Source organism: Artibeus jamaicensis, unplaced genomic scaffold (assembly GCF_021234435.1).
Source record: "Artibeus jamaicensis isolate MK-2021 breed Jamaican fruit bat unplaced genomic scaffold, CSHL_Jam_final contig_519, whole genome shotgun sequence".
NCBI classification, from domain to species: domain Eukaryota; kingdom Metazoa; phylum Chordata; class Mammalia; order Chiroptera; family Phyllostomidae; genus Artibeus; species Artibeus jamaicensis.
This window is the reverse complement of record NW_026521871.1, coordinates 51904249-51922592: the sequence shown is the minus strand read 5'-3', so window position 1 is coordinate 51922592 and position 18344 is coordinate 51904249. Positions and strand designations below refer to the sequence as shown.

General features: G+C 49.2%; 1 protein-coding gene across 1 annotated transcript; it reads right to left on the bottom strand.

Annotated features, from left to right (window-relative positions):
- Positions 1-1793: 1793 nt before the first annotated feature.
- On the bottom strand, positions 1794-17178 carry ZNF35 (zinc finger protein 35). The gene is made up of 3 exons (XM_037148316.2): positions 16987-17178; positions 15811-15955; positions 1794-11276 (listed from the first exon to the last, which is right to left on the bottom strand). The coding sequence occupies exons 1-3, from the start codon at positions 17176-17178 to the stop codon at positions 10030-10032; spliced, it is 1584 nt and encodes a 527-aa protein (XP_037004211.1). The 3' UTR covers positions 1794-10029.
- Positions 17179-18344: the final 1166 nt, after the last annotated feature.

Below are 18344 nucleotides of genomic sequence, written 5' to 3'. Positions count from 1 at the left end.
GGATGGCCCCTTCTGAGAATCAGCAACCCTCCTGTTAGCTCCAGATTGTCCCAGCTATGGGAATTAAAGGTGACATGGTACCTGCTTCCTGTATTAGCTGCCAGTTCCCAGGGCCCCCTCAGAAAACCTGCTTGCTTTGGGAAAGGGCTACAGGAAAAAAGCCAGAGGCTGTGGCCTCAGAATTGAGCCCCGAATTTCCATCTCAGCTGGGTGGCAGCAGCTCTTCACCTGTTCTGTCAGTCTCGTGGAGAATGAAGCTGGGGCTTGAGGCAGATGACCTGAGTGCAGCCTGTCACCCTTGCCCTTCAGCGGTGCCTGGCTCTGTAGAGGCAGCAGGGTCTCTGCAGACCCTCAATGCTTGGGAGGGTCTGCAGCCTCAGGAATTTGGAAGCAAGGAAAGCCCTACAGGTCCTTTCACCTTCGTATGTTTTTTAGTTGGCTCGCGACACAGTGGCAACGTACATCTTCAGTATTGTCCTTGTGCTCAGGAGACACCGACATTTGGGAGTCTCCCCAAGCTTGACTAAACTGTTGAGTAGGTGGAGATTTGTCTTCAGCAAGGGCTGACCTCAGTGATGATGGCGAAGAGAATGACAGATGTGTCTATGCCAAAGCTGGAGGGAGATATAAAGTACAGATAAGAGATCAGAGGATGCATGGAAAGAATGATAAGAATTGAGGGAGAAAAAGGTGGTAAATAAAAAGAGGAGGAAAGCCAAAGGGAAGAGAGGTAAGGGGAAGAATGTGTAAGAAGAAATGAGGAGAGAAAAAAAAGAGGAAAAGGAAAAAGACGAGAAAAAGGCATGACCTTTGTCCCACTGCTGCCACCTGCAGGCCCAGCCTACAAAGCCCATTTTCAGCACGGAATTATTTCCCCAAGTCCGGGCACCTTCAGTTCTCCAGAGCCCAGGTTGGTCTCAAGCTGCAGGTGGCTGTACGCATCTCTGAAGGAGCCCAGCTCAGTGTGGTGCAGCTTGGCTCAGAAACAAGAACGTGGACAAGGAGAGGCGCAAGCAGTGCGGGACTCTGGCCTGTTCCCTGTCCCAAATCAGGTCCAACCTGCCAGCCTCTTTGTTGGCTTCTGTGTGATTAATTGCCTTGCCCGCTGCCCCCTCCCCTCCCATGCCCCTCCCTCTTAGCTGCCTGCTACCTTCTTCTGTAGCCACATTAGGTGTACATATTCTGTAGACATGTAAATAGTGTGAAGTCTACAGTATCTGTATCACTTGCAGACATTTGGTCTCCACCACTGGAAACAGATGGCATTTTTCTATTTTCTCTATCTTTTGTTAGATTATGAGGACAAATCTGTGACTGAGGAGTTGGTTCCAAAACAGGAAGTATTAGGAAAAACAGAGCCAAAGAGTCACCTCCAGAGAACTTCAGAATGACCCCCGAGCATGCAGGATTGGAGGATTTGAAAATTGAGAAGACACTTAAAATTCATCACAGAAGTCCACCGCCAGGGCCCTGGCTCAGTCTCTTGCTGGGCAGCTCCAGAAAACCGGGAGGTGTCTTCCTCTTGGTGGTCCTCCCACTGAGAACCACCCGCTGAACTCAGGGGTGAGAGGGCAGGAGGCGGGTGGGACCCAACTCAGTCCTTACTGCACACTGAGCTCCAAATGGACCTACCTCAAAGCACTAGGTTAGTCAAAGGGCTCTCCCGTGGGAGCAGGTGTAGTCTTTAAGAGGGGAAGTCTTTGATTTCACGTTAAACTGCAAATATCCAAACAGCAAAAAATTAAAGTAAAAGGACGAACTGTAAACTGGGGTTATCATTTACAACACATGTGGCAGGTAAAAGAGTAATTTCTTTACTACAGTTTGTACAAATCAATTCTCAAACGGATTAACAGCCCAACAGAAAGACTGCTAAAGAGCATGAAAAAGCAATTCACAGAAAAAAAGGAAGCATACATGGCTTTTAAGCACGAGGCACGATAACCAGTTTCACTCACAACTGAACGCAAAACATGAGAGCATTTTTCATTTCTCAGGTCAGAAAACAATAGTTTTATAGAGAATTCAGGGAAATGGGCACTTTCATACACATAGTCATATGCAGTTTCTATCAAAATATCAAATGCAGTCACCTGTGTCAGTTTATCCTGCGAAGTGGCTCACACGCCCAGGAGAGTGTGCCAGGGCGTTCAGCATGGCACTGTTTATGACAAACAGCAAGGTGCAGAAAACCACCTGCACGCATCACGGCACATCCACACAACGGAAGACCACATGGCAGTGAAAACAAAGAATGAGGTAGATCTTATAGGCCAACATAGAACCATCTTCAAGACAAGTGAAAAGCAAGGTGTGGAGACAGTGTTGGGGGGGGGGTAGGGTGGGGTGTGCAGAATATTGTAAATGTGTGAACTATCTCTGGAAGGATCATCAAGATTTTTTTTACCATGGTTTTCTCTGGGTACCCGGGGCTGGCAGACTTACTCTTCACTTTTGCTTCTGTACTTGAGATGAGGGGGGGTGCCCAGAGGCGCACTGAGGAGGTGGCCTGGGAGAAGGGCGCAGGTCCGGCCTCAGTTATTCTAGCCCTGACTGAGGCTCTATAAACGGGACAAGAGAACCTCACTGAGATAAGGGACCTCCAGCACTTAGCACGGAGCCCAGCACACAGGAACCCCTCAACTGACTGCGTGGTTACAACCTACCTACTGGCTCGGGCTGCCTCCCCCACTCTCCTCCCAACACCACAGATGTGTTGGCCACTGCGAATGCACAGGGTGACCTTGAAGAAGCACAAAGACCCCCCTGGGCCCAGGGCTCTTCTGGCCTGGGCCAGCCCTGTTTGTCGCAGGTAACATCTCACTAGGGTGTGGAGGCCCGGATCTCTGGTGTGGGAGTTTGTGGACTGTCCCCCCGGCCCACTCCATCCATCCCTCATGACCCGCTACCACTCACTGGGTCAGAATCTCACGGTCCCTCTTGCACTCTGACAAAAGCCGCCTGTGTGGTCTCCAGGATTCTCCTCTCACAGCCCAGCCCCCACACTCCAAGAGAACTCACCGCTGTGTGTGGCCACAAGATTCCCTTTTATTAACCTGCTTCCCGGTCATAAAAGATTCAGGCTCAATGTAAAAAACACGCAGGCAAGGCAAGAAAGCCTAACCAGTGTCGACACCAGGCGCATTATTCCCTTCCAGTCTTTTTTTAAAATGATTTTATTTATTCATTTTTAGGGAGAGGGGAAGAGGAGAGAAATATCAATGTGCAGTTGCCTCAGTTGCCTCTCCCGCACCCCCTACTGGAGACCTGGTCCGAAACCCAGGCATGTGCCCTGACTAGGAATTGAACTGGTGACCCTTTGGTTTGCAGCCGGCGCTCAATCCACTGAGCTATGCCAGCCAGGGCTCCTGCCAGTCTTTTCTATGCTACAAAAAAGCAACAAGAAAACTCTCTTAGAAATTAAACTGATTACTGCCAAAATGAAAAATTCACTAGAAAGGTAGAGAAATAATCAAGGTGGTCTCACAGGAAATGGCACAAGGAAATGAAAATAATAGAGAAAGTAGTTGAGGATCAATCCAGAAGCTCTAACATTTGATTGACAGGAATTCCAGAAATAATAAAAAACAAAAAAAATCTGGAAAGGAGAAAATTGTCATATAAATAACACAAGAAAATTCCCAAGAGTAAGAGTACCTGAGTACTGAGAAAATCCCACTGAGAACATTAGAAAGTTGAGTACACCAAGAATACAGTGGGTACTTTACCGTTATTACTTATCCTCACCTGACGACATTTCTTATATATTGTAGAAAGAAAAGGAGAGAGGGAAACATCAATGTGAGAGAAAAACACTAATCAGTTGCCTCCAGTACATGCCCCGACTGGGGGTTGAACCTGTGACCTAGGTATGTGCCCTGACTGGGAATCAAACCTGCAACCTTTTGGTTCACAGGACAGTCCAGCCAGCTCAGCCACACCAGCCAGGGCAAAGTAGAGACTCCAAGAGCTTCTTGGCATTGGGGTGGGGGAACAGATCACAATAATACAACTACTATTTATTGTCAAAGAAACAGGAATAATATTGGAATCTGACATCCACAAACTTCTGAGAAAATTCTTCAATCAAGAATTCCAGAGCCAACCAAAGTGCCCAACAAGTGTGACAGCAGAGTTTTGGGTATATAAGCATTTAACAACTTTGCCTTCTGTGTGCTGTGTCTTGAGGCTGCGCTGCAGTAAAGTGAGGGAGTTAATGAAGAAAGAGGAAGATGGGAATTCAGGACACAACAGAGCCAGTGTAGCAACAGAACTGCAGGCAGGAAGACCCCAGGACAGACGAGAACAGGAGGCGCAGGGCTCAGGGTGGGAAATAGGGGAAAATGGGACTCAAGAGAGTAACTGGAGGGAGAATTTGAAACACACACACACACACACACTGAGGACACGCTAAAAGCAACCAGTACAAGAGGAAAAGCCAACTAGAACTTCAGTAAAAACACAAGTCTGGTCCAAAAAGGAAGTATAATCAAAGTAAGCTACTCAGACCTGCAGTGGACAACATTTGCAGTCACAATGACACTCCTGCCAGCTCTTTTCAGCTTTTAGAACAAATCAATAAACAAAGCATAAAGAGAGACTGCCTATGGTTACAGACCAGAAGTGAAGGGTCATCAGACCTGACACTGTCCCAGGGCAGAGGTGGAAAAGGGAAGGAGAGAGAGGGCAGGTGCACCCCCATCTAACACAATGGAACCGAGACACTGTTTACAGTTAGTACAATGAAAACTAAGTCTGTACGTATAATAAATAATTTATTTTTCCTGATTATAAAATTCTTGCTCCTTATAGGAGACATAGAAATTACTTTTTAAAAAGCTCTTTGATCACCCACAGGGCCTGGGGCCGAGCCTAATAAGGCCCGCCGTTCGCCCCCAGCAGGCTGTGAACACGCCACTCAACCACCTGGCCATCTGTGTATGTTTCTTTCAGGTCATTTATCTGCACTTTTTACCAGTGTATGTAACAGTATGAGGACTGTACTACATACACAATTTTCAGCCCAGATTGTTTCCGCTTGAAAGCACAGAGTAAAACTCTGGGCACGTATCATGTCACGCCCTCCTGTGTTTCTCGGTGCACTTCTAAGTACGTATGCCCTTGGCCATAGGCCCATAGAGGCATCCCAGAGATGGGGCTGGAAGCAAATCTGAAAAGAAACCTCCGTGGGCTAAGTAGGCGGGGGCCGGCGGGGGAGTGGCGGTGAGGAGGCAGAGGCAACAAAGGCGCGAGCACGAGCCTCCCGGCTGCAGTGAAAGGCCTGCAGGGAGCAGAGAGGAGGCTGGAAAGACACTATGACGATCTTAGGCAACAGTGCGAATAGAACCAGACGGTGTCCCACAGAAGACGCGAGGAAAGGGTTTGGCAGACCTTGTTTGCTCAGGCACCCTGGGTCTAGGACCGTGTCTGCCACAAGGGGAGTGCACAATAAACATTTCTGTAATGATCGTAAGTGTGATACACAGGAAGCCGGAATGCCTCCTGGGTTTCTAGCTGGGGGGGTTAATAATGCCACGATTTGCTGAGGGAGGGAATTCGGAAGTAACCTTTGTAGTCTCACCTGTTTTGAAATTGTCCCTGGTGATGACCGCAGCACACCCAGGTGAGCCTCGGGGCCTGGAGGATACGGGATTTGGCCTCAGGGAGCCAGGATGTCCCTAAAATGAGCACAGCACTGAATGGGCCACTGCATTTCTCAAGAGGACCCACAACCTCCATCAGATCCTCAAAGTGGCTGTGAGCCCAGAAAGGTCGGGCTCACTGGATGGAGTGGAAGGTGGAGAAGCGACAGGAGGGGGAGGACAACTGTCCGGGTGGGGAAGAGACCGGATGCAGAGCGCAGCAGCTCAGCTGTGCCCAGGCACACCTGTGCCCCATCCTAGAGCGACTCACGGCCAACCGTGCAGAGCACATGTGTGCTGAGGAAGCCTCTCCCACCACGTGCTCCCACAGCATGTATCCGACGTGTTACCACCTTCCTACCATGGGCTCCATGTCAATGCACATCAGCTGGGCTCCCTCAAGAGTGGGGACAAGCTTCCTCGCTCAGCCCCTGATGCCCTGATGACAGCTCTCGGTAACTTCAGATAACGAGGCTTCAGAGCTCCCACCCACTTCTCGTGAGACCTGCCGAAGGGAGACGACCCCGACCTGAGCAGACTCTGACGATGAGATACAGCCCCACCTCTCCTATTATAAAGTGTACAGACCCCTACTCCTCGCAGTCACAGGTCGGCTTCTCGTGCTCTCCCCTGCAAATGGGCTCCATGGTCTAGAGAACCCACTCCTGCCACCTATGATTAGGCAATGAGGTCCATGAGGGGTCACCACTAAGGTGCCCATCAACCCACAAGCAAGAGTGTGGCAGCCGTCCCTCCAGAGGCTCACATGTGGCCACCCACGACTACCACCAGCACTACCTGGGCTCCACTTCCAGGAACTGCTTGGGCAGAAGTGCCAAGTACCCTGGGGAAGCCTCACCCCCCACCCTGGGCCCTCCCAGGCTGACCCGGGTCACTAGTGGGAGAGCTGCTTTTTCGGGAAGTCCACCCTCTCCTCCATGGCCACAGCGCTGGATTCCCAGAGCACTTGCCGCCTCCCCAGGCCTCTGGCAGCACAGTCACCTGTGACCTAGCCCAGGAAGCCACAAGGAAGCTGCCTGGTGGCCAGCCCAGCAAAGTCAATACCAGGCCCTCGTCCTAAGTGGCTGCCACTGGCCACCAGACTTCCAGAGGCACTAGGCTCTTTGGAGCCCTTCCCCAACCCCTCCCTTCCTACTTCCTTCCCCTCCTCACCCACGCCACAGACTAGGTAGGCCCAGCAAGCAAGGAAACCAGGACTCAAATCAACAGTCTGGAACAAAAGGAAGAAATAAACATTCAGCCAGGACACAACAGAGAAACAAGAATTCAAAAAAAGGAGAGTCTGGGACTACTTCAGATATACCAACATCCAAATCACAGAGTTGCCAGGAGAAGAGGAAGAGCAAGAAACCGAAAACTTATTTGAAAAAATAATGAAAGAAAACTTCCCCAATTTGGTGAAGGAAACAGATATCTAAGTCCAGGAAGCTCAGAGAATTCCAAACAAGTTGGACCCCAAGAGGGACACGCCAAGACCCATCATAATTAAAATGCCAAAGGTTAAGGATAAAGAAAGAATCTTAAAAGCAGCAATAGAAAAGGAGAATTACCTATAAAGCATTCCTCATAAGATTATCAACTGACTTCTCAAAAGAAACTTTGCAGGCAAAAAGGGGCTGGCAAGAAGTATTCAAAGCCATGAAGAGCAAAAACCTGTATCTAAGATCACTCTATCCAGCAAGGCTATTATTTAGAATAGAAAGGCAGATAAAGTGCTTCCCAGATAAGGTCAAGTTAAAAGAGTTCATCATCATCAAGCCCTTATTATATGAAATGTTAAAGGGACTCAGCTAAGAAAAATATCAAAACTGTGAATAGTGGAAATGACAACAAAGTCAACAACTGTCAGCAACCGAACCTAACCCCCCCCCCAACAAAAGAACAAAAACAAACTAAGTGAACTAGAACAGGAACAGAATCATGGAAATGAAGATCACAGGGAGGGTTATCAGTTGGGAAGGGGGGAGAATGTGGGAAAGGGTACAGGGAATAAGAAGCATAATTGGCAGATACAAAATAGACGGGGGGAGGATAACAGTACTACAGGAAATGGAGAAGCCCAAGAACTTGTATGTACAACCCATGGACATGAACTAAGGGGAGCATTGCTGAAGGGAATGGGGGCACTGAGCAGAGGGGGGGCAAAGGAGAGAAAAGAAAGGGACAACTAGAATAGCATAATTAATAAAATATACTTAAAAAGAGAAAAAATGTAAAGAGCCCTCGGTGACGCGCAGTCCAGGCTGAAAACTGCTGCTTTACTGCAGCGTTGGGTCACGGGTTCCCAAATGTAGCTGCAGGGCACAATCACCCAGTGGCTCTGCTGAACCACGTGCGAATGGAACTCTTCTGCCAGTGAGTTACAATCACGCACGACTGAGTATGAGGATGAATATGCAACGTACAGCTAAACGCAGTCTACCTGTCCTAACGCTCACACACCCCAGGTGACAGCTCCCAGGAAAGTATACCATTAGCCTCTTGGTAAGTCAGCCTAACTTCACACCTGCTCTCCCTTTTTTGAGCTTCCTGATCATGCTGGGTTGGGGGGACTCTTCACTGGCTCCTATTCTAACAGACCCGTGGCGTCCTCTCTCCACTTCCACACGGGGCGGAAACAGTCACTGCCAGGGTTAGTGAGGACTTGGCCATTTCTGATTCTTACTATTGGATTTTGATTTTTGTGTTTGTGTCTGATTCAGGGTGGCATGGGGAAAGGAAGTTGCATGCGCTTTGACGAAAGACTGTAGCTGAAGGGGAAAAAGAGGAAATCAATAAGCTTTCTCGTGCATGCCTTCTGTATGTGAAAGTGCTCTGTAAATTACCAAACACCATGACGATTAACACTCAGTCTTGCAGAAATGAGAACGAGCAAGCTCGGGCCTTGTGCATGCGGAGTCGCCCCACACTGCCTATCACCAGGTACGGCATTCATGACAAGTGCTCTTGATGCTACCAGGCAGTGGTGGACGGACTCAGAGGTTAGGAGACTTACGCTCCAGTCTTAGATCTGCTGTCTGCTAGTCACACAGCTTAAGGCACACCTCAAAATCTGTCACCTCAGCTTCCCTACCTAAAAACGAGACCACATACCCCTTTCTCGGCTTCCCACAGGGTCTGGGCAGGGATTACAGGTGGCTGGACAAGCAGCATGGCAGAACCAAGAGAATCTGGATGTGGGTCTTAGACTGAATACAGGCGGTCACTTGTCACGTGGCCTTGCTTTAAATGACCACTCCCAGGTGAATGGGGCACACAGCTCGCTCAGTGCCACAAGGACTAAGGTAATGACCTCCACGAGGCACGAGGGGAGCGCTGGGTGTCTTGATGCTGTCCATACGTGAAGGTGCACCGACTAAGAATCAGCTCCATACAAATACAAGGCAAGGCTGCGCAGCTCCCCCTACTGCATAGTTTCATAAATCACTTCCCAAGAGTAAAGGCTCAGTGGCAACAGGTATCTTACCTTACACAGTTTCTTCATCCTTTCAAAAATTTCACATTTCAAAACCTCTGAACTGCTCAAAACACACACACACACCTCACGAACCCCACCCCACCCCTCCCTCTCCTCTCTTCCTTCTTTGGGCCCCTCAGAGTTAGAAGGGTCCCATTTTCCCTCCTAAAGACCATCCAGAAAGTGGGGATGTCGCCTAGACTGGGGAGAAAACACGGGCCTGCCTCCAGGCCAGCTTCTCCCGACTCCTCTCCCGGGAAAGGGCTGAGGGGAGCATCTCACCAGACAGACCACGGGAGCCAGGGTTATGGGGAGACGCACGAAGTGGCCCCAGTGCACCATCTCCATCCATCCTCAGGGGCTCGGCCATGCAGACTGGGAAACGGTGGGGAGAGGCTCAACTGGGCCCCCCACGGCTCTGCCACACGAGGGTCCACGAGGTATGGACGACGAGGGGAACAGCGGTTTTCTCGCTTTTGTCCATTTTAGGAGCAGTAGACAGTAAACGGGCTTATTAAAAATGCTTTGATTACCTAGGGAATGGAAAACTTATAAATATTCATAGGTGAGTTGCTGGAGAATTGCTACCCCAAGTGAAATTACCACTTTAAAAAAACAAAATTTAGCTTAAAATTACCTTTCCCCAAATGGGACCTTTATCACCTAGCCTCATAAGACCCATTTCTGGGAAAGCCACACTCTCTCATGGGCAAGGTCGCCGCTGAGGGGACAGCGAGAAACAAAGTCCTCGCTTGCTTGTGGGCACTTTGTTTCCATTTTCTGAACCTCTGCCCCTGAAATGCTTGTCTTTTGTGCTGTGCTCCCAAAAGATGTGATTTTCAAGGACAGAGCAGGCCTCCTTTTTACAAAGGAGGAAGGCGGCAGCAGAGGCGTCTGCACCCCGACCTGTCACTCGACCAGGTGGGTCCTGTGGTGCCGCATGAGGTGCGAGTTGGAGATGAAGGCGGCGCCGCACTTCTCACACTCGTAGGGCTTCTCCCCGGTGTGCGTCCGCTGGTGCACGGTGAGGCTCGACCTCTGCCGGAAGGCCTTGCCGCACTCACTGCACGTGTACGGCTTCTCCCCGTTATGGATTCTCTGATGAATGAGCAGGTAGGAGCTGCAGGTGAAGGCCTTCCCACACTCGTTACACACGTAAGGAAGGTCTCCACTGTGGATCCTCTGGTGCACGATAAGGCAAGAGAGCTGACTGAAGGCTTTCCCACACTCGCTGCAGTCATACGGTTTCTCTGCAGTGTGGATTCTCTGGTGCACAATCAGGTGTGAAAAACAACTGAAGGCCTTTCCACACTCTTTACACTCATATGGCTTCTCACCAGTATGGCTTCGCTGGTGCACAATAAGATTGGCGCTCTGGGTGAAGGCCTTGCCGCAGTCCCCACAGGCAAAGGGCTTCTCCCCGGTGTGGATTCTCTGGTGGACGATGAGGTTGGAGCTCCGAGTGAATGTCTTCCCACACTCATTACATTCATAGCACTTTTCCGTGATGTGGACCTTCTGGTGCCGAGCAAGCTGGGAGCTGTAACTGAAGGCTTTCTCACACTCACTGCACTTGAAGGTCTTCTCTAAGGAGTGGATTTTTTGGTGCACCGTCAGGTTGGAACTCTGAGTGAAGGCTTTCCCACACTTGGCACACACGTAGGGCTTCTGTCCAGTGTGGATTCGCTGGTGCACGACCAGGTTGGCGCTCTGAATGAAGGCCTTCCCACACTCGTGACACTCGAAGGGCTTCTCCCCAGTGTGGATTCGCTGGTGCACGACCAGGTTGGCGCTCTGGCTAAAGCCTTTCCCACACACGCTGCAGGTAAAAGGTTTCTGCCCCGGCTGGCTTTTCTGGCTTCTGACGGGGCCGGAACCAAGGCGGTATCTTTCCCTGGATTTCTGACATTTCTGGTCTTCCTCTTCTTTGAAGCTTTCAGGCATGTGACAGTCCTTCACGGCCACTTGTCTGAAGTCTTTCTTCTCCCTCTTGATTCTCTGCCTCTTTAACATGGTCCCCTTTCCACACCTTTCTCCTAACTCCAGTCCTTGAGAGGCAGCTTTCTGGGTTCTTCCTGGTATCAGGAAGGGTTTTTCTGCTTCATCACATATTTCAGTTTTTGGAACCAGTAACTGTGGGTTCTTGGTTTCGGCTCCTGAAACAACAAAAATACACGTCAGCTTCTGCTGACCTGGAGAAAGAACAGGATCATAACGTCTCAACGGTCAGGAAGCATGCGACCTCGGAGTCTGTGCAAGGGCCGATCAAAGGAAAGAACCCCCTCACACGTCACCTCTCCTCCACAGGCTCTTCTGCAGGTCCGTGACCTCCCACGCCCAGAGCGGAATCCCGATTCACAGCTTCCCTCGCCCTTCCCTTTACCTCCATTAGACACTTAACCCACTGCTTCTCACCAGGGTGGCCGGCCCCAGACAGGTCTCCTCCCAGCGGTCTGAGGCTTGAGTAGAGCAAGGGGACCCACCCGGAAGGACACCGTGTGTGCCCAGGCTCGTCTTCCCACCTCAGCCTCCCGGTGCAGATCCACTCACAACCCGCCAGCTCACTAGGGAGACCTCTACACGCGAGTGCAGATCGAGGCAACTTAGGCAATGGGCTTGAGGATGCTGGGTCTCAGAGAGAAGGTAAGCAGGGACAGAAAGGGCCACGCTGGACACCTTTGATGACGAGAGTGGCCCAAAGCCTCCTCAACACCGAGAGGCTGTGCAGCAGCGCAGGGTAAGAACACGAGTCCCGGAGCCAGACTGCATGGCTTCAAGTCCCTGCTCTGCCATGTACCAATCGCATGACTGGGGCTGGCAACTTCTCTGTGCCCCAGTTCCCTTGCCTCTGAAAAAAAGACAATATGGTATCTACCTCTCCAGACCAGGAGAGGAGGAACTGGGTTTCTCTATGTCAACTACCAAGAAGAGCCATGGAGCGAGAGAAGCGGCTCTGGGTCTGCGGTGACGTTCAGCCTGACCAGTGGTGCTCTCGTTGGGAGCCAGGAGGAAAGGCGGACCTTAGGGGATGGCACTTCCTGTGGTGACAGATGGCAGCACTAGAGGGACTGAAGGACAATGGGGTAAACACCTTAGCCCTAGTGTTGAGGAAACAGCCTAGCTTGCGTTAGAGAAAGCTGCCCTTCTGAGTTAAGTGTAAGACATGGTGTAGCCTGCTCCACTCTGCCAAACAACACCATGAGAACATCAAAACTTACTTTATTTAAAACTTTAAAAAAGATTTTACTTATTTATTTTTAGCAAGAGGGGATGGAGGGAGAAAGAGAGGGAGAGAAACATCAATGTGCGGTTGCCTCTCGTCCACCCCCAGCTGGGAACCTGGCTCACAACCCAGGCATGTGCCCTGACTGGGAATCAAACCAGTGACCCTTTTTCAGTTCACAGGCTGGCACTCAATCCACTGAGCCACACCAGCCAGGGCTGAAACTCCCTGAAGTTTTAGAACTCTGGCTAGTCTCTGGTTGCTCTACGTTGCTTCAGGACACTGATGGTGTCAACATGGGGTCCTGCAGTCAGGGACAGCTCTGCCTGTCTCCTCTCCAGCCCACTGCCCTTGACCGTGCAATGCACATGCACGCAGCCAGGGCCACACTCCACCAGGGCTGGCAGAGCAAACCCTTATGAACTGTCTGGGAATTAAAGAAAGCTCAGGAACACTACTCAAACAATAAGGAGAGTGGGACGAGGGTCAGCAGGGGTGGGGGCCAGCCCTCCCCACTGGCAGTGTCAGCTTGGAGGGGAGCAGCTGCACCACACAGCAACTGCCGGGGGGAGTCCAGCATCCACGGGACGCCCTACGGGCTCAGGCCAGGGGGACTCTCTACCCAGAGATGCGTGGCTATGACAGAGCAATACGGGGTGTGAGACAACGGCCCTGTCTGGGTGCCTGGTTAGAACTGTAGTAACATGAAATTCCATCGCGATCATTCAGGTAAGAAGGGCAGGGTCACGGGAAGGAAAGGCCTGAGTATGGGACGCAGCAGGGCCCCGAACGTGACAATAAAAAAGTCCGAAATGTTCATCTGTTTCTGGTTATGTCTACTCCGACTGTTCTCTCTCTCTTTTTTCAAAGCTGCTCCATTTTTCTTCCTGTAGTTTAACTGTTCTTATATTTTCCTACTTTCTCTCTCTACCTCTTTTCCCTACTGCCTCTCTTATTGCTCTCCTCTCCTGGTGCTAAAAGTTTTTAAAAATTTTAAGTGAACTATTCCAACTTTTCCCTTTAATAGTTCCATGTCTCTTCCACTTTTCTTTGGCTCATTACACTCTTGTTTCTGTTCTCTACTTTCTTTACCACCTACCTCACACCTTACTGTTCTCCCTTCTACGGCTCCTTCCCTACCTTTCCCACCTCCTTCTCTCCTCACCACTAACACTAGGGGGCCCACCCCCCACCAAGCAGGTTCGCCAACAGAACAAGCCCAGGAACCCGTCAGCTCATCGCCTCACTCCCTCCCCTGACCGCAGCCCCATCTTCCTTACTGTGAGACTCAGGAAGACATGAAAGATGAAGACCGGTGGGAACTACTGAACCAATCAGACCCAGTAACAGAAGCGTTCTTTGTGTCTGCATAATGCTGCACCTTAAAATTCTTACAGAAGCAGCAACAACGGCAGCTCACAAGGTCCTGCTGGAACTGCCCACTCATCTGCTCCGTCACGCACACAGACGAGGAGCAAGGGTCTTGGCAGGCACCCAGGGGAGCCAAAGCCAATCCTGTGTGCACAAGCTCAAACCAAAATAAAGGAAAAAAACCCTTTTCTTTCACTTTTTAATTAGCTGCTGACCATATCCTGAGATATGAAGAGTAATTTTTTTTAAAGATTTTATTTATTTATTTATCTTTAGAGGGGAAGAAGAGAGGGAGAGAAACATCAATGTATGGTTGCCTTTCGTGTATCCCCTGCTGGGAACTGGCCTGCAGGGAACTGGTCTGCAACCTAGGAATATGCCCTGACTGGGATGAAGAGTAATTTGATATACTGAATTTATAAGTCCAGTTCATTAGATTTACTAAAGACTTAGGTTTATCAAGATTTATAAGATTTATAAATCTGCCTGCTTAGATGCTAGAAATGTTTTAAAGAACTAGTATCAAATTTACAATTTAATATATTTTTTATTTGAGAAAATAAAAATAGATTGTTATGTAGGTGAAATTAAATGACAAAAAAAGTTTAAAATTTTTTAATTTATAAAACTTGAAGGTTATCTAACCATGAATTAAAGAAAAAGTACAAGTGTTCTCATGTTTATAAAAATATTTCTAGATGTATAAATTAACTAAAAATAAGGAATACTTAAAAGCTTCAAAACTTGATTTTAAATGTATCAACTTTAATAAATTCAATATTGTACAGCACTGTAGATAAACCCTCTCAGACCTCAGAACCCCAGTAACAGGTCAAAACCCCAGAGCACTTTGATGTGTCATGTGACTTTACATCAACATGAAACTTCCCCTTCACTCGTGTGGGGCTGAAGAAGGGCAGGCCTATCTTAGCAACCGCTCTTCCCCAGCACAGCCGCCCTGCCTGGTGCACAGGAAGCCAGCCCCCGAGAAGCCCAGCATCTCCTGAAGGAAGGCAGAACCCTCTCTCACAGAACAGGAAGTGCAGGTCCAGAGAACGAGCGACTGGCTCAAGGTCACGCAGTTATCAGAGGCGGAGGGGCAACTACCCTCGGGTCTCTCACTCCTCAGAGCTCAGCGTTCCCTCTACCACCTGCGGCTGGGGTAGTGCTGGCAGCACATGGAAGTAAGTCTCCACTGGGAACAGAGTCTCGGAGGAGGAGGCAGAGAAGGCACATGGAAGCCATTCCTGGTGGGTGAGTGCAGCTGTCGGGGTTAAGACTATGAAGCGGAGAATAAGTGGTACATGGGCGTGCGCCAATGAGAACAGAACAGAGAGCGGCAAGTGGGGAACAGAATCTGCGGAGAGTTTGGGCAATACGTAACAAGGGGAGAAGAAGGTGGAGATCCTCACCACACTGGTTTAGGGAAGTGACTTGCTTCGCAAATGCCTGAGCACCTGGCTATGGAGGAGAGTGGGTCCCACAGACTCAGGTTCTGCCCTGTGCCAGGCAGACTCACGAAACAAGTGCCAGAGGGGTCTCAGCACTTACCTGGGGTGGGGGGCCGCCTCCACAACACAGGACTCCAGGCGACCACTTCTCACCCACAGTTACAAGTCACTCTGCCAGTAAGCTTCTGCCACTGCTAGACAGACACACAGCACCTACTTCCCTTTCCTGAGTCCCAGCTTAGAGAACCGGGGGATATGCCATTGAACCCTCCATGAAGAGGGTTTTGAACACCACTACAGCTGACACAACTGCTCAAAACCTTCTAGAATTTGTACAAAGATCTAGGAATACAGAACACACCCCCAGGGCATTTTCTCAAAATCACCACAAAAGTTGAGCCCTGCTACCTTAGGTAGCTTTTCTTGCAGGCTCACCAACCTATGCTAAACACAGAGGACATGAAGAGGACATGTACCTACATGTGTGAGTAGATATGAAACCTGCTGCACAACAAATGTGAGGAAAAGGCGAATGTGAAGTTCACCTGTGTTTGTCTGGGGTCTTGCCTGTATGCAAAATAAGTCATTTCCTGAAACAAATGCACAGGCATCTTCCAGCATTCTGAATCAGGGGGCTGAACTTACCCAGAGAGGCCACGTTCCCATGAGTCTCCAGTACCTCGCTCCTGGCCAGATTCCCTAGTAACGAGTAGCCGCTGAGGGTTGCAGCAGCAGGCACCTCTTGTGTTGCCTTCAGGACTACCGCCATGTCCCAGAACATGTTCTGACCCTAGAGACAGGCAGGCACAGGTGCGTGTATGAGCCGATGGTCGCGGGGGCGGGTGGGAGTCAGGTATGATGACAGCTTTTGAGGATGAGAATGTAAGTACCTATTCCTGAAAACCATAAACAAACAACGCCCCCCCCCCCAATCACTGTTTTTTTTTTTAAGGAAAAGGAAGCCAGAGTCTTTCCTAATCCCCAAGATGAATTAGGCAGAAAAGCAAGCCTGCCACCTTCTTCCCTATCAGTCTGATCCCACTTCACTGTGCTCTCCGGCATCCAAACCGAAGTTGCCAGTGAATGCATGATAAGAGAGCACATGGAGACATTTTGCAGAGTAGAATTTTCTAAGATCTAAAGATCACAGATGATCATATTATTACAGGGAACCTCACCTGGCTAGTAACGCTAAGGGGTGTGTTTGGAAACGTAAGGACCACAAAGATCTAGGAAACTCAAATGGGCAGTGTATAGTGTACACTGTATAGTGTTCAGCCTCACCATTCAAAGTGTGGTCCACGGTTCAAAAGAATCACCACCACCTATGGGCTTGTGGGAAACGCAGAATCCCAACGCCACACCCTAGAACTCCTGAATCAGAACCTGCCCTTTAACAAGACCCTTCTGCAGAGGTTCCTATGCATACTGAAGTTTGAGAAATGCAGGTTAGAGTTCGCAAATCCTGACTAGAATCACCTAAAGAGTTTTTAAAACTACAAAAGTCTGGGTCCTCCTCCCCCACCCCCCTGCAGAGATGCTGATTTAACTGGAATGAGGTATGGCATGGACATCCAAGTTTTTAAAAATCTCCCCAGGTAACTAACCCTGTGCAGAGAAATTTGAGGACCCAGGTCGATCAAGTACTAAATGTCACACTAGTCAGAAGAGAATGCTCCTATCATACTCCAAAGGACTGAGGGCCAGGGCCCTAGCTAGAAACAAGACCCCAGGTGTGCAGGCGGAGGGCCAGGGCCCCGTCTGAAGCCACATGAGATCTCCAGTCCTTTCCTCCCTCGTTCCTTCCAGGCTGCTACTCACCTTTTCCTCCTGCTCTGCCACATCAAGGCCTTGCTGAGGACCCTCTCCAGGAGGCCAGACTGGCACGTTCTCAGAGAGCACTTGCTGGCTGGATGCCTGCCCTAGGAAGTTTCCCTCCTCTTCCTCCTCCTTTTTCACCGTCACTGGGCCCCAAGGGGCCAGGGCCATGGCCTCTCTCAAATCGGCAGTCATCTCCTCCGCTTGGCAGGGGAACTCCTAGCGCTGGGGGCTGCCCAGCAGAGGTCAAGCCCCATCTAATCTTTCAGTTTCAGGAGTCTCTTCTCAAGTTTCTTCCCGGGGCCAGGATGAGCACTGCCTACTGAGAAATCAGAAAACACCGTTAGCACTGAGCAGAGGTCTGCCTGGGGGCCACCGGGCCCACGGGCCAACCTCACCAGTGCCTGGACAGAGCGGCCCCTGCAGCAGGGGTCTACTCTACGCCTCCCTCACAGGATGAAAGGGGCTGGGTTATAAACATGTAGCTTGTTCCCGTGACAATTATATTACAAGTAGCTTTATATAACGTCTATTGATTTTTCCCATTATAAAATTAATACATTTTTATTATAAAAACTTGAAAAATACAGAGAATCATTAAAAAAAAATCAGCTCTGGTCCACCTCCAAAGAGATAACCACTGTGTATCGTAGAATATATTTCTTTTCTTTTAGAAGAGATTTCTTTTAAGGAAAACGTCCAACCACACTGAACATAATGACAAACTTTTTGTTTGTAACTGTGGGGAATTCTTCTTTTTTTCACAATTACCACCATGTTTGTTTGTTTTTAAGAAGGGACATTACACCCTGGCTGGTGAGGCTCGGTTGGTTGGAGCGTCATCCTGTACACTAAGAGACTGGGGTTCAATCCCCAGTCAGGGCACATATGGGAAGCAACCAATCAAGGTTTTCGTCTCACACTGATGTTTCTTTCATCCCTTTCTTCTCTAAAATCAATAAACATATTTAAACAATTTTTTTAAGTAAGGAGATCACAACCCAAAGATTTTAGTACCAAAGAGAAATAATAGAATGAACAAAAGAATCTCAAGCAAAAAACTGGGAGCCTGGACACCACCAACATGTCAGGGTGGTTATCCCTGGGCGGTGTGATTACAGGTGGCTTTGAGGTTCTTTCTGTTGAATTTTTACCTTCTCCATTTCTTCCAAATGTCCTGTGAGACTAAATATTATTCTTAAGATAAAAAAGATTTTTCATGTTGCCAGTCTTCACACTTTTCATTTTCACAGCTATACAACAACCTATGGTGTTAATTACAATCCTTACTGAACAAGGATCAAGTTACACAGAAATATACATAATTGAATATACGTCCTACACAACACCACACACACACA